This window comes from Tenrec ecaudatus, chromosome 15 (genome assembly GCF_050624435.1).
Source record: "Tenrec ecaudatus isolate mTenEca1 chromosome 15, mTenEca1.hap1, whole genome shotgun sequence".
Taxonomy (NCBI): Eukaryota; Metazoa; Chordata; class Mammalia; order Afrosoricida; family Tenrecidae; genus Tenrec; species Tenrec ecaudatus.
Genome location: NC_134544.1, coordinates 109,969,981 through 109,993,765, shown reverse-complemented (window position 1 = coordinate 109,993,765; position 23,785 = coordinate 109,969,981). Strand labels below are relative to the sequence as shown.

The window sequence follows — 23,785 nt, the reverse complement described above, 5'->3', positions numbered from 1 at the left end:
TTTATCGAGAGGAGAGTAGTCTGCAGAGGACTGCAGGACTTTATTCCAAAAGCCCAAGGGTCTACGCTGTGATTCGCCAATAGGGGTCTGCCAAAGACTCCACACTGCATCTCTGTCTACGACTGACACCTCTAGCACCATTGGGTCAGCTGGATCATATGGTCCCAGTGGCAAAGCAGCTGGCACGGCAGCCTGAACCTATTGCAGAGCCTTTTCTTGTTCTGGGCCCCACTCAAAATTGGAGGCCTTTCACGTCACTTGATCAATAGGTCAGCGTAGCACACCTAAATGAGGGATATGTTGCCTCCAAAATCCTAAGAGGCCCACTAGGCATGATGCCTCCTGTTTAGTTGTTGGGGGATCCAGATGCAATAGCTTATCTTCACTTTTGTTGGAATGTCTCGACATGCCCCATACCACTGGACCCCTAGAAATTTTACTGAGGTGGAGGGTGCCTGAATTGTCGTTGGGTTGATTTCCTAACCTCTTGCAAGCATACGTTGTACCAATGAATCTAGACTCTGCTACATCCATCATCCTTAGTGGGTCCAATTAGCATAATGTCTTCAATATACTGGACTAGTGTGATGTTTTGTGGAAGAGACAGGCAATCAAGATCCCTTCAGACTAAATTACGGCACTGGGTGGAAAGTTGTTGTGCCCCTGGCGGGGGTGGGGGTGGGGGTGTTGTGAGTGTATTATTGCCCTGCCAGCTGAAGACAAACTTCTTTTGGTGGTCCTTCTACACTGGTATTGAGAAGAAGGCATCGGGCAGATCAACAGCTGTACAACTGGTACTTGGTACAATACCAAGCACCAGGAGAAGTATTAATTTGCTCAAGCAATGAAATCACATCTGGGACGGCAGCTGCAATTGGAGTCACCACCTGGTTAAGTTTATGATAATCCACAGTCATTCTCCAGGATCCATTTGTCTTCTTTACAGGCCAAATAGGTGAGTTAAATGGGGATGTGGTAGGAACCACCACCCCTGCATCCTTCAAGTCTTTGATGGTGGCACTGATCTCTGCAATCCCTCCAGGAATGTGGTACTGCTTTTGTACTTACTATTTTCCTAGGCAATGGCAGTTCTAATGGTGTCCACTTGGCCTTTCCTACCATAAGAACCCTTATTCCACATTTCAGGGATCCAATATGGGGGTGCTGCCAGTTACTAAGTATGTCTATTCCAATGATGCATTCTGGAACTGGGGAAATAACCACAAGATATGTCCGGGGCCCACCAGACCCACAGAGGCATTCCTGAGCTAAAACTCCATTGATAACTTGACCTCCGTGTGCCCCCACTCTGACTGGTGGGCCTTTGAAACATTTTGGGTTCCCTGAAATTAGTGTCAGTTCAGAGCCAGTGTCTTAATCCCCCCAAAGTTTGATGATTTCTTTTCTCTCCATGAACTCTTGTGAAAGGGCGCAGGTCGCTTTGGGGAAGCTTAGAAAAAAGACTAACAGTATAAACTTTCAGTGATGTAGCAGGGTTGTTCTTCAGTCAATTCAATTCAATTCAATTCAATTCAATTCAATTCAATTCAATTCAATTGGTTCTTCCCCTCATTCAAGGGTCTGTAAACTGGCTCAGGTCTGGGAATTGATTGAGGGGTCGTGTCTCTCTCTTCTGCTGTTCACCTGATCTAGCGCTCTTCTGCCTGTCTAGATTATGTAAATATTTAGCATTTCACTGTATCTAAGTAGCCAATGCCGTAAGTCCTCACAAGACAGGTGCTCTGATTACTACGGAAACCTTGCTGTCCATTACCGTAACCACATCCACCCCATCTCTGTTCAGTGCTGACACCTGCCCCTACTACCATGGGCCTCATTGTAAGCAAACGTTGGAGTTCACTTAAGGAAGTTCCCACTGTTACTCCTGGTGCACATAAAAATAGCAGTCATAGGCATCTTTGGAGGTGCTGGGGCCCCTTCCCAAACTTGTTCCTTATGGTTGTCGTAGAAGGTATGTCCTCAGGGGACTTCTTTTTCGGGATTATTCTGATAGATGCATTCCAACATAGCAATTCCCCTAAGCTTTTGGATGCCTCCTCCTACAGTGTACCAAGGTAGGTCAAGTACTTCAAGTTGGTCTAATCTAGGCCACCTGGCAGCCCATGCTTCAGTACACCAACCAAATAAGCTCTTAGCTCCTCTCTTAACCTCTCTTACTGAGACACTGAAGGAAGACTCTGCTTAGGGGCCCATATCAAGGAAATCAAACTGGTCTAATGTTAAATGCTTTGCACTGTACCCCACACCCTTAGTAACCATTCCCAGGGATATTCCCCAGGCTTCTGCTTGTACATATTAGAAAACTTGAGCAGATCTTTGTGAGTATAGCATGCTTCTTCCTGAGTCATTATCTGAACCTCACCTTTAGGAATTTTCTGAAACTTAATTCTAGTTACAGGTCTAGAGGAAATAATGGGTGATGAGGGTGTTTCCTGGTTGCTCTCAGCAATATCTTGTAAGCCATCTCCCCCTGGCAGTGCTACAGATGCTACGGATGCAGCCCCACCTGGCACTTGAGCTCGAAAAGTTTGGTTAACCTGCTCAGGCGTGAGTTGTTTTACTGATAGGGGATTAATTCCCTCAGGTGGGAGGGGTGGAGCTATTGACTGGGGGTGACTTCAGACTCTAGAGCAGTGGCTCTCAACCTTCCTAACGCCACCACCCTTTCATACAGTTCCTCATGTGGTGGTGACCACCCCCCACCATAAAATTATTTTCGTTGCTACTTCATTATCATTTTACTCCTGTTATGAATTGGGTGACCCCTGTGAAAGAGCTGTTTGACCCCCCAAAAGGGTCACGACCCACGAGTTGGGAACCCCTGCTCTAGGGGTTCAGTATCTTCCTCTTCTGGATCATCAGTCCATATGTTCCCATCCCATGTTTCTGGGTCCCATTTCTTTCCCATTAATGCCCTCACTTTAATATCAGACACTGCTCTAGACTTCCAATTCAGCTACGCTGTAATGCAGCTACTCATACGATGAGACGCTGGATGTGGTTTCGGCAATGCCAGCTCTGTTACTAAAGGACAGAAGGCTCTCCCTTGTAGCACAGGTGGAAGCTTTTAGGTCTGTTACTCATCACTTGAGACGTGCTTCTGAGATCAACCCTTTCCTTGATCACATTTTCTATTGTAAAGAGGAGCAGCCAACCAGTTTCCCTATATGATAAAACTCCTGGAAATTATCAAGCACACGATCACCCCGAGCCTGTCCTCTCCCCAGCACTTCATCTACTGGTGGGGATATTGTGGCTGTGAGCTGTGCGCCGTCACACCACGGGTCACCCCACCCGCTCCAGGAACAGCGGCAGACTCATCCACGCCTTTAGGGGAGACAGCGTTCTCGGTGCTGCGAAGCCCAATCAGGCTGCAGAGCCAATTTGAGAAGCCCATGTTTGTGACCTTGTTTCTCTACAACATTCCTAGTGCCAATTGTGTTAGGCAGGGTTCTCTAGAGAAACAAAACCAGGACACTTATGATGATGTATCTATAGGCTTACACAGCGAGAAGGAGTATAACAGTTAATTAGTCCACACAGCAGTATGGAGGGATCAGTTCAACTCACTTCTGCGGAATAGTTAATATTCTGGAAGTCCTTCGGCTCACGTGGGCTGCCAGGTCCAAGGTCAAGGAAGCAGACAGGGAAGTCCTCCCTCGGGCAAGGCAGGCACCGTCTGCCCACAGGCAGTAAACAGCAAGGTGGGTCACTAACAGTCAGTAGTTTGGGAGCTCAGCAAAGCAGGCCTGGATGGGATATCGAACTCAGGCAATGCAAGGAAACAGGATCCACCAGTTTCAAGGTAAAGCGATGTACACACCAGCTGTGTGGTGAAGCAGGTCTTGAAGGAGCCTCAAACTCTAGCAATATGATCCATGGGTTGGGTTGGCCCACAGGTAGTGTAGCTTATAGGTTGAGGCAGAGAACTAGCTAGAGCAGCAGCAGCATGCTGGTCCAATCACCAGAGAGCAAGAGAGAGGGAGGCAGGCCCTGCAGAGCCATTTATCTCTTTGCCCTTCAAGCCACCTGTGACCTGATTAATCCCACATGTTCCTATTGGCCAGGTTGGCACAATAAACCTACCTATCACAAGAATTTACTCTGCAATTTTCTTATCCAGTCCTGTATAAACTCTACCTTCCACAAAACAGTCTACCATAATTTAGACAAGTTCTTTTACGATCCCCATAAAAGAGGATCCGTTTCCCTCGGTGTCCAATAACATGCTCACCATTTTCTTTTAAAGTCGCACAGGAAACACATTTAATGTCCATGTTCCTAGCAAAATTTCGCTCACACCAATAGAAGCTTCATAATTCTCAGTTCTTCTTGAGCCCTTACTGAAATGGCCTCTAATGTTCATAATTCTGCCTAGTCTTCCTCAGGCCATCTAGGATGTTACCATTCAATAGACCAGAATTCCTTTAGCCTTTATACATTACCCAGTCCCCAAACCACTTGTACATTTTAGGTACTTGGTGCCAAAATCTGTTTCAGGGAACTAACTACTGCTGCTGCTAAAACAAAAACAAAACAACAACAAAAAACCAGCCACAAGTGTGTGGCTTTAAAGAACAGATATTTGCTTACAGTTCAGAAGGCTGTAAATCTGAATTCTGGGCATGTCTCTAAAGACAGGTCCTTCATCTATTTCAACATCAGGTAGCTCCTGACAATCCTTGGAGTGCTTGAGTGTGTCGGTGCATCTTCCATGTGCGTCTGTGTTTGCTTTGTTCTTTTTATAACTCATAAGTAATGAGGCTTAGGACTCACTCTATCTGGTATGATTTCAATAACAACAAAGGAAAAGCCCGGTTTCCAAACAGGATCACTTCCACAGGTATGGGAGCTAGGACTTTAACACATATTTTGGGAGGCCATAGTTCAGTTCACAATACTCAAAGCTTCCAAGCTCTTAAACTGTTTACCTTCTATCTTTGTAATAGAACACCGGTCAGCGTAGTCTGTGGAATGGGAGCGGAAGCTGCCAGGAGAAGAGAGGAGAGTGCTCGGTGTGCTCCACAGTCCTACTCAGATCCTGAGGACTTATCACTCCGGGGAGCCTTTATTTCTCCTCCGTTGCTACCTACTGCCCCATGCCAAAATCAGTGCTTAGTGATCTTTAAAAATCGCGATAATTTCCATTTCAAGGTTTGCAGTTCATGCAGAGCCCCCAAACTTTGCACCTTTTATTTACTGAGCAAATCCTTGTTTGGGAATACTTACTATAAAGAATCACGATAAGTTGGTTGACTTGGCATTGCCTCCTATTTCTAGGCTTCAGTCTTTAACCAGGAAGCATGCACGAAGCAATTCTTGAGACAGAATCTTGTTCTGAATACATTTTTCACCTGCACTCAGGTGGGTTTTTCGTGATCTAAGTAGGCAGAGAGCCGCCTACTTGGTTCAAACTATCACCATCCATCACTCCACATTGCGCGGGGCCTCCTGACAGCGCTAGCCCCACCTGTACACGACGTGTGGTCCTAAACAGAGGGGCTCTGTCTACAGTAACAAGGTGAGTATCGGGGGAGGGGCAGGCTTGGGGGTCTCTTACTAGGAGTCAATGCGGCCGCTGGGTCGCGGTTGTTACTTTCCTCCGTTATCTGTGGTGGAGCCTCGGTGGCAGAGAGTTGGGCTGCTCACTGCAAAGTCAGCAGTTTGAAACCCCCGGCTTCCGCACGGAGAACGAGACGAGGCTTTCTCCTCCCGGGAAGACGCATGGTCTCAGAAACCCACGGGGCAGGTCTGTTCTGTAGCGTCAGGTTGCTGAGTCTGCGGCGCTGAGACACACACACACACACACACACACACACACACACACACGACTGTTACACAGAGGACGAGAGTGGCTCTCAAGGCGCAGTGAGACTGCTGACGGTCTTGGGATCGAGATGAAACAAAGGTGGACGGGCCTCTCTTTAGAGGTCGCGAGCGCCACGCCGCCATGGAGGTCTGCAGCATGTTGTTGGGGAGGACGAAGCTCTATTACATTTTCTCCTAAAACTTCATCTGGAGAGCTGTTAAATCACGGTAAGTCCCCAAACTCGCCTCAGATCTGCCGAATTAGATCTTTAGGGGATGAAGTCCAACTAGCACTGTTTTTTCCTGCTGGTCCAAATCTTGCATGATTCTCGACTACTTTGCTCTGAATGTTTGTCATTCCTGTTTGAAGAGCTCGGCGGTATGGGGCTGGACGCACGGAGCTGCAGTTTGCGCAGGTCAAACCGTCTGCTCCTGCTGAGGGTTAGTTTTGGAAACTCAGAGGCAGCCCTGCCCTGACCTCCAGGGCTGCTGTGAGTTGGAATGGACTCGGCGGCAGTGGCTTTATTAACCTATTCTCTGCAGTCTCTATAAACGTAGCCAGTGGTAATCAAAGCCCTGTGTGCTTTTATCTTTTTTCCCTCTAATATTTCTCTTTCTTTTTTTTAAATCGTTTTATTAGGGGCTCATACAACTCTTATCACAATCCATACATACATCAATTGTGTAAAGCACATTTGTACATTCATTGCCCTCATCATTCTCAAAACATTTGCTTTCCACTTAAGCCCCTGGCATCAGGTCCTCTTTTTTCCCCTCCCTCCCCGCTCCCCCCTCCCTTATGAGCCCTTGATAATTTACAAATTATTATTTAGTCATATCTTGCCCTGTCCGACGTCTCCCATCACCCAACTCTCTGTTGTCCGTCCCCCAGGGAGGAGGTCACATGTAGATTTGTAATCGGTTCCCCCTTTCCAACCCAGCCTCCCTCTACCCTCCCAGGATCGCCCCTGCTGTGTGAGCTTTTAAAGAATGTATACATACCCTGAGTTCCCACGAATTTTATGAAAAACAATTTGACAACCTAAAAATAATAGAGATGAATCGTAGGGCTGAAACATGTGCTTTAAGATAACTAAAATAAATGCTCACAGTGCAGCGCTATTTCTATTTTAAGGCAATAGTTATTGTACAAATAGGTTCAATTTATTTTGTTTTTGTATTAAACAAAGATAAACATGAGTCTGTTTTTATCCCAGAAGAAAAACAGAAAATAGGCTTCTCTCATTTTAAATGCATTTAAAAAAACACAGAGCTACGATGCACATAGGACTGGAGTACACAAAGATGTTGATGGTTTGGTACGCATACATGAGACTCAGTCGGCAGATCTACTTTCTGCTGCCTATCTAGCCAAACGTCAAAAGTCTAACTGGTAGAAGAAGCCCCATGCTTTCAGATACCAGGAAAAATGAACTTTTAAATAATCAATTTTAAATAATCAATGGGACATATCTGAATGCAGGGAAACTTATTCAACACATTAAGTACATTTGTTTTAAATAACTAAGTTTGTTTTTACAATGAATCTATTACTGATCTCATGGGCATTTCCCAGTAGTCTTGGCAGTAGTTCCACACGTTCCCAGCAGGTGGCAGACTTCTTACAGATGCTCATCTCATGCATACCGGTGCTAGAGTTCATCATGTGTCAAAACTGTAGGGGAGGAAAGTTTTTCAGTTCATGAAATTCTCAATATAAAATAGAAAGCACAGTGCTGACTGAGGATATGTCTCTTGGCAAGTGCCTGCTTACTTCCTCATGCCCTCTGAGAACAGCTCTTTGCATACTATGGCATCTTCAACTAGATCACAACTTCTCGTACTTTAGTCCCCCTCAGTGATGTCCTCTGAGGATCGCTCTAGGATCGAGTACCCTCCCTCACACACAGGGATCTGCAAGGTTGTGTGCCATAAATATCAAGGTATACTACTACTGGGTTCTCCACAAGTGTCTCGTCTGTAATCTTTGTTGAAGAGGCTGCATCGAGTTACATGACAGGATTCCATTAAAACCCCACTGCCCTCGACTGCATGTTGTCAGGTGGCTAGAGGCAGCTCCCATGTGCAGAAAGCTTATTCACAGCAGAATGAAGCAATATCCGGTCCTTCATCAGCTACACAATTGTTGGGTTGGAGCCCTCTGTAACAACAATTTTGTCACTGCAGCTAGACAAGGGCCTTCCGCTTTGTTGTTTCCCTTTCCCAGGGACTGGTCTCTCCTGACATGTCCCAAGCACATGAACTCTGTCCTGCAGGTCATGTGGCAGTCAGAATTAGCTCAATGGTAGTGGGTTTCCTTTCGTTTGGCTACATTAATCATTATGATAAAGGTCATATCGTAAATCAGGACTTAGGAAACTTTTCTGTAAGAGGCCAGATGGCATATCTTGTTTGGAGGCCATATGATCTATACCTTGATTGTGTTTATACCACTGTAACATTTATCAGAAATCTCCGGATCATTTTATTATACTTCAAAAAAAGTGAATGAAAAAGTCAAATGAAAACCAAGTATCATCCCCCATGGTCATGACCCCAATTCTACCTTACAAATCCGGCTAGCTCCGAGCATGTACACTGCTGCAGACAAGAGCTCCCAACACAGGGAGGCCAGGACAAATAAACCCCTCAGGCCCAATAATGAGAGTAGCGATGCCAGGAGGGGAAGGGAAGGTTGTGGGGAGGCAAGAGGGAACCGATCACAATGATCGACATATAACTGGATGGACAACAGAAAAGTGGGTGAAGGGAGATAGCAGTTGGTGTAAGACATGAAAAAAAATTATAAATTATCAAGGGATCATGAGGGAGGGAGAGGGAGGGGGGAAATGAGCTGATATCAAAACCTCAAGTAGAAAGAAAATGTTTTGAAAAGGATGATGGCAATATACTATATATACGTGTGTATAAACCAAGTTTTCCCGCACATTTTTAATGCAGTTTTTGTGGTAAAATTAGGTGCCTTGGCTGATATTCAGGTCGGCTTATACTGGGGTATAGACAGTATGTACAAATGTGCTTGACACAACGGATGCATGAATGGACTGTGCTAAGAACTGTAAGAGCCCCCAATGAAGTGATTAAAAAATCTCAAGTACCTCAAATATTTGGGCACTCTTAAGAAGGGTAAGAAAACACACGAGACTGGGAAAAAGCATAACAACATAAGTGTAATGAATATGTATCTGAAATGTGCAAAGGTGAAAAAGAATGTGTGAAGATTGCAAAGCAAACTCGACTAATAAACTACAGAGAGCCTAATAAGAGAGTAAACAAAGAAAAGCCACAACAGTAATCTTAATTCCCAAACAGGAGAAACAGTACAAGTGGTGACCTTCTGTGATTACCCTAAAATTAAACTCAAATCCATGCCCAACTAAGGAAACACTTATCAGCTTTGGCAATGATATATAAATGAAATGATATAAATCTTAGGCCACCACATGGAAGAAGTATACCAACCAGCCTGTTCGTGATCATGAGGTGTCAATAGGATCAGGGATCAGGCATCTAAGACCCAGAACAAAATCATACCCAATGTGAATGGGGGGAATGGAGCAGAGACCCAATGCCCATCTGTAGACAATTGGACATCTCCTCACAGAGGGGTCACAGGGAAGAGATGAGTCAGTCAGGGTGCAGCATAGCACTGATGAAACATAACTTCCCACTACTTCTTCAATGCTTCCTTCACCCCACTATCATAAACTCGATTCTACCTTACAAATTGGATTAGACCAGAACATGCTCACTGCTACAGATATGAGCCCGCAATGCAGGAAATCCAGGATAGATAACTGACCCCAGAGTCAACAATGAGTAGAGAAACCAAGAGGAATGGGAGAGGGGGGGGGGAAAGAGGGAACCAATCACAAGAATCACCCTATAACCCCCTCCCAGGGAGATGAACAATGGAAAGGTGGTGAGGGACGACAGAGGGTGATGGAAGATACGAAAATAATAATCCATAACTTATCAAGGGTTCATGAGGGAGGATGGGTGGGAGAGGGAGGAGGAAGAAATGGGGACCTGATATCAGGGTCTCAAGTGGGAAGAGAATGCTTTGAAAATGTTGATGGGGGCATATGTGCAAATGTGCTTGACACACTGGATGAATGTATGGATTGTGATAAGAGATATAAAAGTATTTAATAAAAAGTCTTATGCCAAACGCTAAAGATCAAACCCAAGTACAGACTATATAAACAATACCAATATTGATCAAAATCAGCTCACGAGAAGACCCTGCTCAGCACTGTCGCTATCAGCGCTGACTCAGGCTCCACCTCACAGCTGCCTGTTTGTGAAGTGTGCCACTTCACTTTCTTCCTCCTTTTAAATTTAATTGTATTTTTAGTCATTTTATTGGGGGCTCGTACAGCTCTTATCACAATCCATCCATCCATTGTGTCATGCACATTTGTTGCCATCATCATTTTCAAAGCATTTTCTTTCTACCTGAGCCCTTGCTATCAGCTCCTTTCTCCCCTTCCCCCCTCCCTTCCTCATGAACCACTGATAACTTATTAAAATTTTTTTTTCATGTGTTACACCAACCACTGTCTCCCTTCACCCACTTTTCTGTTGTCCTGGGAGGGGGTTATATGTCAATCATTGTGATCAGTTCCCCCTTTCTCCCCAACAACCTTTCCCTTTCCTCCCTGGTATTACTACTCACAAGATTGGTCTTGAGGAGTTTATCTGTCCTGGATTCCCCGTGTTTCCAGCTCTTATCTATATCCCTGTATATGCTCTGGTCTACCCAGATTTGTGAGGCAGAATTGGGGTCATGACAGTGGCAGGAGGAAGCATTAAAGAACTAAAGGAACATTGTAAGTTTCATTGGTACTGCACAGCACCCTGCCTGGCTCGTCTCTTGTGACCCATCTGTAAGGGGGTGTCCAGTTGTCTACAGATGGACTTTGGGTCTCCACTTTGCGCTACCCCTCAGCCACATGGATATGATTTTTTGTGCAGGGCCACTTTCTTCTTCTTACGGGCATATAGCAACAAGAAAAACAAACAAAACAATAAAAACTGCATTTTCAGTCAAAGTGATAGACAATGAAAACCTATCATAGGAAGCTGGGTAAATACTGTGAAACAACGAGCAAATCTGCACAGGAAGGAACCAAAGTACCGAGAGGAGGAAAGAGTCCTGGCAAGGCTTTCAGGGCGGCTGGTGCTCAAACAGCCCCTTCAAAAGCTACAGCCTGTCCCTGAGGCGGGGCAGTTTGGAGTCAACTGAGATGGAAGAAAGGCACGGCTCCTAGGGAAACAGAAGGCTCAACTGGCTCCAGCTGTGGGTCCAGTGGGCTCACTCTCGTCACGGTGCAGCAAAAGGTAGAAGTTAGGAGAAGCCACTTGGGAACTGGGAGGGAAGGAAGTAGTTGTCCTGAACCAGACACGGACTGAGAGTCAAATGTTGAGGATATAGAGAAGCAGTATGTTCTAGAGCTTTTCCTGTCCCAACAGTAGAGAAAGTCCTTCAATTACAAGCTGAAATCCCCACCCTGGACACTTCCCTAGAAATGTCCTGCGTTTAAGTCCAGGAAACGGCTTTCTTCAAAAACTCATACAAGACCCGCTCAGAGAACGGGCCGACGCAGGCTCCCTGCCCCACGCACCCTGACCTCCTCCAGCAGGCTGGCCGAGGAGCCCGGGGGTCACCCTCAGGGACGGTTTGAACCCACCAGCTGCTTCATGGGAGCAAGAAGCAGCTCTCTGGTCCCATATAGATGTCTGGCCGTGGCAACCTCAGAGGGGGGTTCTGGGAGGCACTGTCAACTAGATGGCGGCAGATTTTTTTGGGTTAACATTCATACAGCTAATGCAAATTTATCAGAAAAACACTGGAAAGTAATAAAAACTAGCTCACTGTTAGAAATGTTAAAGAAATATTATCTTTCTTGGTGTTTCCATCTGCTGTACTCTTAAATATATTTAAACTCCTACTACATTTTCCAGATTTGGGCATAATCTGATTCCCAGATACTACACTGACTCTTCTGCCTGTTTTCCTCCCATCCAACTTCTGTTTTTCACTGGTTGTATCGTTGTATACTTCCAGACAATATGACATGAATTTACTTTTGATGTCCTTATCTCTAACTCTGTCTTCGCTATGTTCTAAAGAAGCTCCAAATCCCGGGGCCAGTTAAACTGTACCAGAAAACAGAAAAAGAACACAACCGAATTCTTTTTACTAAGTGGTAATACATTTGTAACAGTAGAAGAATTAACTCTAAAATCTGATGAAAATTATCCAAATGGGTATTAGAAACAATTTTCATTGAGGATCACCCACTGCCTTTGAGTCAAGGCTGATTCATAGCACACCTCTGGGGGTTCCCAAGACTGGGACCGGTTCCGGGGGCAGAAAGCCTTTGGAGCTGCTCAGGGCTTCAAAGTGCCACCCGTGCGGATCGCAGCCCAACTCGTGACCACCCCCCACCCACCGCCCGGGCTCCTTTCATTTATGATAGCGACGAAACATTATTAACACATTAGAGATAATGCGGCAGCACATGACAAGAATAATGGTCATGACAAGTGGGCTTTATTTTCGGTACGCAAGGATGTTAGGAACACTGATTTAATATTGGGACATTTACTACTATATCTAGGTGACCCAAGTTAAAAACAAAACAAACCCATTTGGTCACCTCTATTTCCGATGAAGGGAGATTTAATAACATGTAACTAACCTGCGCCTGACAGAACACTCACTAACATAAAGAGAAGGGGAGAAGGGAATTAATGTGCACTTCCTCATCATGATAATACACATATTTTCAAGTCCAAAGTTATTGCAAGGGCAGTGAGTTATTGAATGTGGCTCTTCTAGCCAAAGTCTCAGACTCCCCCTAAACGACCTTCCCTGCATTGGCTTGGTAAGAAGGTGGGGAAGACACTGACAGGATTCACCTGTGAGTAGTTACAAACAGGATCCCCTGGATGCCATCCTGCTGTGTATAAATGAGCCCTCTGAGAAAGAGGAGGAACCTTATGAACAGCAAGAGCCAGGAGAGGACTGAGTCCTCTGGACTGGAGAGCCCTGCAAAGTGAACTGCCTGGGTCCAGAGGACAGCTACAATCTCAGATGAGCAGCAGCCGAACCAGAAGCCAGAGCATAGAACTGAGGCATGAACCTTCTAAACCAAAGAGCAAGTCAAGCTGAGTGCTCTCCTGCAGCAGGCTGGCTTTCAGAGTGGGGTGCCCCTGGGCACTTAATTCAGGGGGTTGTGTTTGCTGACCCACAGAGCTTCAGCTGGTTGAAATTTATAGCAGAGGGTTACATCCTTCAGGCATTTATTAGCAGGCATGACAAAGTTTGTAACATGTCCTTATAAACTCAACCATTTGGCCAGTGGTTCTCAACCTTCCTGATGCCACAGCCCCTTTAATACAGTTCCTCATGTGTGGTGACCCCCTCAAACCATAAAATTATTTTTCTTGCTACTTCATAACTATAATTTTGCTACTGTTATAAATCAGGCGACTCCCAAAGGGGTTGTGACCCACAGGTTGAAACCTTAGGTGTTTCTGGCATTACAACTTGTTAACTTCCTTAATAAACCCTTTACTTATGAATTTTGTCTATGAGTTCCGTGTAGCCATTGCAATGGATACTAGATGCCAGGAAACTAAAAGAGAGAATATTAATTATGACAATACGGCTATCACCTTCCTTAATGGGCATAGAAGTTTGGCTTGCTAAAGTCAAGACAAACAAGCCTACTATTATCACTGTTATTTGTAATGGGCTCAACTGCACATGAAGCAATACCTAGCCATTACAAGCAACTCTTTCCCATAGCCCCCCACATTTCCACGCACAACAAAGGAACTTTCTGTGTGTCGGTTGAGTTTATGTCACCCACCTGCCACATTCAAACTTCCCAATCAGGAAGATACATGGTGCCCTCTCGAACCTAATTATTAACCAGAGTCCCTGAGGGTATATTAGTGCGTGACTTCTTGGTCTCCTTCTCTTGATCTCTCACCTCTCTTCCCCCTGCTCTTGCTTTCTTGCTTGCTCGCCCTTAGACTATGGCACTCCCTGGTTTCTCCAAACTCTCTCCACTCTGCTATTCCAATCTCCTTTCACGCTGCGTCTTTGCTCTTTCCTTTCTGGGTTAGAAAACACAGCGGCTTGTGCTTCCCAACAAAGCCTGTTAATCGACACATTCAGTTTCACTTTCTATCACTTTGACAGTATATTAGATGTATCAGCCAAATCAATTAGACAGGAAAAAAACAATCCGAGGCATAGGGTTAGAATGAAGTATGAAAAAATATTTTTGAGAGGACCTGATGCAGAGGGCTTAAGTGGAGAGCAAATGCTTTGAGAGTGATTAGGGCAAAGAATGTAGAGATGTGCTTTATACAATTGATGTATGTATATGTGTGGATTGTGATAAGAGTTGTATGAGCCCCTAATAAAATGTTTTAAAAAAATTTTTGTTTACAGATGATATAAATGTGTTCCTGGACAAACTATAAGAAGAATCAATCAAAAAATTACTTCAAATGATAGTAAGAAACTAAAAAAAAAATCCTTCTCTATATAAGTAACTAACACTAAGAAGATAAGCTATAAGAGAAAACTCCATTTATAATAGTAACAAAAGAAGATATTTATAAAACCTAACTGAATAAAGTTTGACGATGAAAATAAAGCTGGATCTGAACATGTTTGTGGACAATAAGAATAGATTTCATGACTACATCAATTCTCCCTAAGCTAACTAACAAAGTTAATGTAATCCTCTTTCAACCACCTGCAAAGAACACCCTCAGACATATATTTGGAACTAGATGAGCTGATTCGTAGGTTTGTATGAAAAAATAAACAAGATTATCCAGAAAAACTATTTAAAAAAGCAACAGAGAGTGGTTATGATTCCTACCAGATATTAAACTATATCATGAGCTTTCAATGAAGGTGCAATTGGCACATGTAAGGACAGAGACAAATGGGGCAGAGTAAAACTTCCCAGTTAAAAAACAAATAACAGGGGCTTAGGGAAAAGGCTGCTGTAAACAAACATTCCTGGGGCGAGGAACAGGTAGTATGGCAGGGGTCAGACAAATCCAGGGATATATATGGTAGCCCCCTAAAAAGGAGGGGGTAAAAGGGGAAAAAAAGAAATGGGTAACAGGAGAACAGGGCACTAACCCACCCAAGGGGAGGGTATTGTTTATATCTCCACAGGGAAAGAGGGACCAGACTTCAACCCGGTTCTCCAAGATGTGAATGCAACATACTAGCATGGAGTAGGGAACCAGTGGAGGGGCCTAAGGGGCTAGCCCCAATCCCAACTATGTGGACAACTGTCCCTCCCCACAGAGGAATTTATTTCAGAGGACAGCACTGAATCTGCAGCTCCAGGAGAGAGGGACATATCTGATCAGAGCACATGGGAGCAAATGAAGGGGGAGGAAGAAAGAGTGGAGCACATCCTGACCCATTTAGCCTTGAACGACGATATTCCAGCTCAGAGCAGCCAATTCACAGAGAACACCATATGGCCAGCCTCACTATGAGAAAAGACCAAAAATAGACTTTGGGGCCAGGGTGTTGCACCCCATCAGAGTAGTAGACTGGAAAACACTCCTACAGGTCAACCAACAGTGCTTGAACTAACTACAGGTTTTTCTTTGTTGTTGTTGTTGACTTTTTGTTATTGTTGTCTTGTTTTCCCTTGTTGCTTTGTTTTTGTGCATGTTATTATCTCCACAGGTCTGCCTAAATAAGATAAGCTGGATGAACAATCTGGAAGAGAAAATAATTGGACCGATGGTTCTGGGGGGGACATGGGAGAGGGGAGGTGGGGGAAAGGAAGTGGTGTTAACAAACCCAGGGGCAAGGGAACAACAAGTGATCCAAATTGGTGGTGAGGAGGGTGTAGGAGGCCTGGGAGGCTGGGATCAAGGGTAATGTAACTGAGAGGAATTACTGTAACCCAAATGAAGGCTGAGCATGATAGTGGGACAAGAGAAAAGTCAAAGGAAATAGAGGAAAGAGATAGGAATGCAAAGGGCATGAATAGAGGTATAAATAAAGGCATATACATATGTAAATATGTTTATATATGAGGATGGAGAAATAGATGTATGTGCATACATTTACAGGTTTAGTATTAAGATGTATGTGCATATATTTATAGGTTTAGTATTAAGGTAGCAGATGGACATTGGGCCTCCACTCAAGTACTCCCTCAATGCAAGAACACTTTATTCTATTAAACTGGCATTCTAATAAAAAAAAAAAAACTGGCATTCTATGATGCTCACCTTCCCAACATGATCGCTGAAGACAAAGCAGGTGCATAATCAAATGTGGTGAAGAAGGCTGATGGAGCACGGCTATCAAAAGATACACAGCATCTAGGGTCTTGACTTGAATGTAAACAAGTGGTCATCTAGCTGAGAAGCAACAAAGCCCACATGGAAGAAGCACAACAGCCTGTGTGATCGTGAGGTGTTGAAGGGATCAGATATCAGGCATCAAAGAACAAATCACTGTGAATGAGGGAAAGTGATGATTGGTGACCCAACCCACCTGTAGGCAACTGGACATCCCCTTACAGAAGGGGAATGGGGAGGAGATGAGCCAGTCAGGGTGCAGTGTAGCAATGATGAAACATACAACTTTCCTATAGTTCCTAAATGCTTCCTCACACCCCCACCCCACCCCCACTATCATGATACCAATTCTATTGTACAAATCTGGCTAGATCAGAGGATGTACACTGGTATAGATAGGAACTGGAAACACAGGGAACCTAGGGCAGATGATTCCTTCAGGACCAGTGCTGTTAGTGGCAATACCAGGAGGGTAGAGGGAGGGTGGGGTGGAAAGGGGGAACCGATTACAAGGATCTACATGTGACCTCCTAACTGGGAGATGGTCAACAGAAGAGTGGGTGAAGGGAGATTTCGACTGAAGTGGGTGTAAGCTATGACAAAATAATAATAATTCATAAATTATCAAGGGTTCATGAGGGAGTGGGAGTGGGAAGGGAGAGGGAAAAAATGAGCAGTGGATATCAGGGGCTCACGTAGAAAGCAAATGTTTTGAGACTGATGATGGCAACATATGTACAAATTTGCTTGACACAACGGATGTATATGTATGGATTGTGATGAGCTTTGTGAGCTCCAATAAAATGATTAAATTTTTTAAAATCCCCAAATAATATAGAAATTATAGGACCACTGGAAATTTAAAAAAATGATATGCCTCACACCATATGCTCCAAATAGAACAAAGATGAATAGAGAAAAATAAAAATTTCCAAGAAAAATAGCTGAATCTTTTAAAATCACGAATAATGGTATTTCTAGACATAAAAGAAAATCTAAAAGCCCAAATGAGAAAATATCTAACTCAAATTACAACGTGTTAACATGTTTTACATAGAAGTGTTTTTGGATAACCAGGAGGGAAAAACCTATTGTCTTATTGAATAAAATAAGCAAAGTTCAAACATTGATGTGGGGGAAAAAAAGAAATTTATATGACAAAATTCACAATCCCATTCATAATATGAAAAATGCAAAGGTTATAAAAGATGTACCGTATATACTTGAATATAAGCCTACCCGAGTATAAGCCCAGGTACCTGATTATTACCTGGGAAACCAGAAAAACGGATTGACTCGAGTATAAGCCTAGGGTGGGAAATGCAGGATGTGAATTAACACAGAGACAGAGGGGAGAGACAGAGCGCAGCCACACACACATCCTTGCCAGTTCACCTGCCAGCGTAAGTGAATCACTACGGGTACTTCTGAGAATTGGAGCCGTCCACGTTATAGGACGGCTCTGATTGGTTAGATGTGAGTAAACAAACATTCAAAGCCCTGCAGTGTCAGCGGGACTTTGAATGAAAAGCGGAGGAACAGCAATCACCCATGAGATGTTACACCTCGCTGGGGTACCACTGACCCGTGTATGAGCTGAACCCCAGTTTTTCAGCACTTGTTTTGTGTGAAAAACTCGGCTTATACACGAGTATATACGGTACATCTCTTTTGGGTTGCGTGAGTAAAAGACTTCCAATTTTCTCCTTACTTCCATTATTTTTAATGTTTACAGTGAACATACTTTAAAAAGCTCATGGGAAATGGAATAAAATGATAGTGCCAATAACTTTTGAATCCCCCCTCATAGGTTACAATTGCAATTAAGTACTAAGTAGGAAAAGCAATAATTTCTTTTAAGTTTCTTTCACTAAAATGGGATCAATCATAAATTGCTATAGAAATACTGTTCTATGAGCTAGTTAACTTCTTTATGCGGCCAAGCACCAATAAATTACCTTAATTGTCTTGAACTCCTAAACTGAGTTTAGTTTCTGAATGGATCATTTATGTAGGTCATCCTACTGAACTGCGGTGGCGCAGCCGGCTGCACCGAGAGCTGCTCTCCATGCAGTTGGTGATTTGCACCCGCTATTTGCCACATGGGAGGCAGAGGAGGCTGTCTGGCCAAGGTGTCAAGTCTTGGAAACCCAGAGGGTAATTCTACAAGTCCCTGTAGGGTTTCTATGAATCGGAAGCAACTTGGCGACAATGAGTCTGGTTTTCAGACAGATCAGTAAATGATTTCTTTTTGATTATCTTAAAAATTTTACCATAAACATATCTACTTATCTTTTTCTTTTAAAAAATAAATTTCTGGAAGTAGATCACTACATCAAAGGGCATATATGTTTTACGGGTTTTTTTGGTTGTTTTTTAAAAAATTTAAATCATTTTATTGGGGACTCGTACAATTCTTATCACAATCCATACATACGTCTATTGTGTCAAGTACATTTGTTGCCTTAAGTTTTTATACATATTGTAAAACTTCTCAAATTCATAGAACCACTAACTCTTTGGCTATATTGGAGGGTTCACATGTCCATACCTGGACCACCACGGGGCTATCAATCCTTTAACTTCTGCCCAATTTGATGTGAGAAACATTTTTATCTCAATGTTTTATTCATGATTTTTTAAATAATGGAAATCTGAATAAATTTATTATTGGATGTACACTATGATTCCATGATATGTATCATGTAGACATATAATTATTAAAATGGAAAAATGCCAACCATACTAGTAAAAACATATTACATTAAACACATCATTTGTTATAAAATTCCCTTGGTAAAAAATGAAATTAATTATTTAAAGAATATTTTATTATTAAAGTATTTAAAGATATCCATATATTAGTTGTAGTTACACATGTAATATATACATTTTCAATTAGTGATCTGTTCTCTACAAACCCTTGTGCGAGTGTGTGATGTAATTAAATAAATATTCTTTAATTCCTTTTTTGCTTCCCTTTTTTCTCTCCCCATCTCTGACTTTCCTTTATCTTTCTTTCTTCTAATAAACTATCAAAACACTTTCTGAATACGTGTACTTAATTGGAATGGTTATCATTATGTGGACTAAATCATTACACACACAAGCATCTTTTTATACTGTGTTTTGTTCCACCAATCTAGAAGATCTACCACACTTCCCAGACACACTGGTTTCTTGTAGAGAAAATGATCAAATGCAATTTCACACATGTTTAACAAATTTTATATAATCACTTCAGTTCCTCCTAAAGTCATATTCTGAATTATTGGAAGGAATCATTGTGAGGATTAGCTAAAATGAGAGGAGTTAAAAACTCTGGAAAAACAGAACGAAAAGGAATTTTTTCACGAACTCTGGGTGGCCCACTTATATAACTTTGTAAGTTTTGGCCGTATTTACAGGAACAAAGTAGCAATGAGTAAAGAACAACAGGGAGAGAGAGAGCAATGGGAAACTAGCGGAATGAGGAGAAAATCAGTATTATTAAAAAAAATCAGCAGATATATGTTAAAGAGTTATATAGGACAGTGAAATGTCATAGGAACCACACCATTTGAAATCTAAAAACTGAAGGAAACCTAAAGATAAATAGGACATCACTGTCCAGATCTTGATGAAGGATACTACACTCAGGAGAAGCAAACAGAGAAGTCTGCATTAGGAACGGAATTTAGCTGGGAAACACGAGGTGATACCTTAAACAAGCTTGGTCAGGCTTTTAGAGTAGCCTACAGATATTGCTTGAATTTTCACAATTCAGTGTAATGGTGAAGACGAGGATTTCTCTCATTTGATTTTTAACCTCCCTTTCGTCAGGGCTAATGCTTTTTGGCTCTATCTCTGCAGCGGTTTGAATTGAGGCCACATCCCTGGCGGAGTACACTACGTATCCACATTTTTAAATCTGTGCGCCCAGTCTATACGAAAATGAAGTTCTAAATCATGCTAGAGGGCTTCTTAAAGAAACTTCGACCCATGCATTCGAAAATGTCATTACAAAATGCGTCTTATCCTCTTTTAATCTCAGTAGACTCAGTTGTCGACACACACTGAGGGATGATAACTTACTTGCATTCTTCCTGTTCTCAATATTCTCTAATAGTTGTCGTATCTCGGTGTCATATTCTACCCATTCTGGGATAATTCTGGCAGCGGCTTTAAGTTTAGGTTCCTTTGTTTTGGGGTTATTGCACTAGAAATGAAAAAAATGCATTTTAAATGAAAAAATGTCCTGTTCCAGGAAACAAAGAAAATATTTGTTTATATTTCTGTGTGACTAGAGCTAACAAAATACATTTATGAAAAGCAGAGGCCTTGTAAGTACCAGCATTACCGAAATCAGTTTAAAGGATAAGATCAAGTGAAATGACAAATCACAGCCAATCTAAGCAATAAGTCCTTAACACAAATACCTCAATCAAAAACTTAAACAAAATACTACTGAAAGACATGGTGGTAGTTCATATGAAGTTTGACACTTGTGGGGAACGGGTTTGGCGCAGATCCAAGTACATCACTACTCTAGGAAACACAGTAGACTGCAATAGTAAATCTTCTGTTCTCTTTTCTATGGACTATTCGGTTCAGTTTTCCACAGATTTTTTTCAGTCCATAGAAATCGTTTCAGTTGTCCTTCTCACATACGTCTCTGCAAATTAGAAACTACGATGACATTAAAAATCAGCGAACTGGAACTCATCGGACAATATAGTGATAGTTTTCATATTCCCAATAGTCCTTTAATCTACATGCCTTAAAAGTATTTGAGGATCTGGGGGCGTGAGAAGATCTAAGTCCCTGACCATCCTTAGATGTACACCAAGAATAAGAATGAGGAAAAAAATTACTTCGCCCTGAGGACTCTAAATTGAACGTCAGGGGACAGTGGCAAGAAGGAGCGGCAGTTCAACTCCACTCTTTACCCCTCTCCACTCCTCCTTCTGTCCTGACAGAGAGCTAGTACACACCACCGCTTGTCTGAGCAGGAGGGAGACCCTGAAACAAATGAGCTCTCATTGTGTAGGGGAGGGATTGTGAACTAGGACTGAAAGTTACACCTGCCAGGTGCTTTATTTAGTATGCTTCTTTGTCCATCTGGGAGTTGCTAACGGATAGAAAACTTGGTTTGGATGGAAACACAGCTCTCAGAGAAAACGGATGAATAACTTCGTGTGTCCTCTGTTCCTTGGGGAGCTGCTGAAAGACTGAAGCTTGGTCTGTATGAAAACAGTATCAGCACAGAGAGCAGTAAGCAAAATCTACAGGCTGTGCCCATTCGAGAGTTTCTTACAGGTGGAACCGCCAAAAACCAGCAAACAAGCAGAACTGAAAAAGCTAACACCTTGTACAATTTTAATGCCCTAAGTTCATCAAAAAATAACGAGACACACAGAGAGATGGTAAATAATGGACCAGCCATGCGAAGAAGGGAGAGAACGTGTTGACGCTGTTGTCGTTAGATGCCATCGAGTCAGCTCCGATGCAAAGCAGCCCTGTGCACACGGAAGAAAGGCCTGCACTGTCCGGTGCCACCCTCACGATTGTTCCCATCGACGCAGCCACTGTGGCCGTCCATCTTGCCGAGGGTTTTTCTCTTCTTCACCACCCCACCCACTTTACTAAACATAATGTGCTTCTCCAGGGACTGGTCTCTCCTGACAATAAATCCACAGTATGTAAGATGACGTCTCGCCATTCTTGCCTCTAAGGAACAATCTGGCCTTGCTTCTTCCCAAACAGATTTGTCTGTTGTTAGCAGTCCCTGGTATTTTCAGTACTATTTTCATGCACCATACTTCACATGTCCCTATTGTTTTACAGCCTTCCTTAGTCAACGTCCAACTTTCACATGCAGAAATGATACAATGGAGAATAAATCCCACAGCAGGGGGCAGGTGCTCCTCAGTTCTTCAAGAAACGTCCTTGCTCCTCCTTCTCTAAAGCGGTCTGTGCAGCAGACTGACCGAAGCAATACGCTGTCTGATGTCCTCGCTGCTATTTCTATGTGGATCCAAGCAAGACAAAATCCTTGACAACTTCAATATTTTCTCCATTTATCATGATGTTACCGACTGGTCCTGTTGTGAGGATTTCATTTTTCTTTATACCCTGAGTTGCAATCCACACTGAAGGCTGCAATCCTTGATCTTCGTCAGCAAGTGCTTCAGTCCTCCGCATTTTCAGCAAGCACGGTTATGTTAAGTGTTAAAATGTCTTTTGATCTCTTGACTGCTGCTTCCATGAGCACTGATTGTGGATCCAAGCCAGCCAAAGTCGTTGACAATGTCAACTTTTTCTCTGTTTATCAGGCTGTTACTTAGCTATTGGTCCAGTGGTAAGGATTTTGGTCTTCCTTATATTGAGTTGCAATCAATAGATTTGAGTAGACAGAAAAACTGTCAGTGAGACACAGAATAAAGTAACCGATATTATGAAGGCTGAAGAGTAACAAGGAAAAGGTTAGAGATTTCTGATTATAATTTTATGAAATTATGGGTCATAAATCCAGGGAACTAACATACATATCAGACATACGTCAGGAAATGAGATAAACAAAGGGACAGGAAGAATATCTAGAGATATATTGGCAGAAATTGTCCAAATTTGGAGAAGGACATGAACATATAAGACCAAGTAGCGCAATAGCGTCCACATAGAATAAACCTAACGAGAGCTACTGCAAGACACATTATAGTCAAGTACCCCAAAACTAAAGATGTGAAGACTCATGACAGCAGCAAGGGAAAGGCAGTAGTCACATACGAGACAATACCGTCCACAATACAATTCAGTGTTGGTCTCGCCTCAGAAACCTCGGAGGCCATAAAAAAATGGAATGACGTATTTAAAATGCTGAAAGAAACTGAGAAGCAAAATACTTTATCTGACAAAACTTTAAGAATAAGAACAAAATTAAGACATTCCAGAAAGTTCAAAACACTTCACAGCCTTTACAAGAAATACTAAAAAGGAGTCCTTCCGATGGGAAGAAAGAACAGCAGACAATAACTCAAAGCTGTATACAGAAGGAAAAAAGGACGTCCCTTAAAAGTAATTGCATAGGGAAGCATTAGGGCAAGTTTTCTTGTATTCTGCTAAGTAATTATGATGGTTATACGTTACAGTGACAAATGCACATGTACCCATGATGTAAAAATGTGACAGGTGGTAACACACGCAGGGAGGACGGTTCCTGCGGATTACTGACGTTAAGTTGGCATTAATTTATGCTGTGATATGTTCAAGGTAATGCACATGGTAAGCAGAAAGAAAGTATCCAAAAAATACACAGAAGGAAGGGAGAGAACCAGAATGGTTCCCTGCAAGTGAACTCCACAAAACACGAACATTGGCAGTAGCAGAGGGAATTAGGGGCAAAGAAGAAGTGAGACACAAGAAAAGATGGAAACAAAAGATGGAAACAACTTAAAGGCCCGTGAACACATAAATGACAAACAACATGTGATCTAAGCATAGAGTGCAATATTATTCAGCCGTAAAGAGAAAATACAATCCTGATATATGCCCCGACATGGATGAACCTTGAAAACATTCTGAG

The 23,785-nt window shown here is 42.8% G+C and overlaps 1 protein-coding gene across 2 annotated transcripts in view; it reads right to left on the bottom strand.

Annotated features, from left to right (window-relative positions):
* Positions 1 to 6,631: 6,631 nt before the first annotated feature.
* Positions 6,632 to 23,785, bottom strand: part of UGGT2 (UDP-glucose glycoprotein glucosyltransferase 2) — a 264,459-nt gene continuing 247,305 nt past the window's right edge. For both annotated transcript variants that reach the window (XM_075532610.1, XM_075532611.1), the window contains 2 exons: positions 20,296 to 20,419; positions 6,632 to 7,504 (listed from right to left, as the gene is read on the bottom strand). In XM_075532610.1, coding sequence (XP_075388725.1) covers positions 7,482 to 7,504; positions 20,296 to 20,419 — 147 coding nt within the window. In that variant the 3' untranslated portion in view covers positions 6,632 to 7,481. The remainder of the gene's footprint in view (positions 7,505 to 20,295; positions 20,420 to 23,785) is intronic.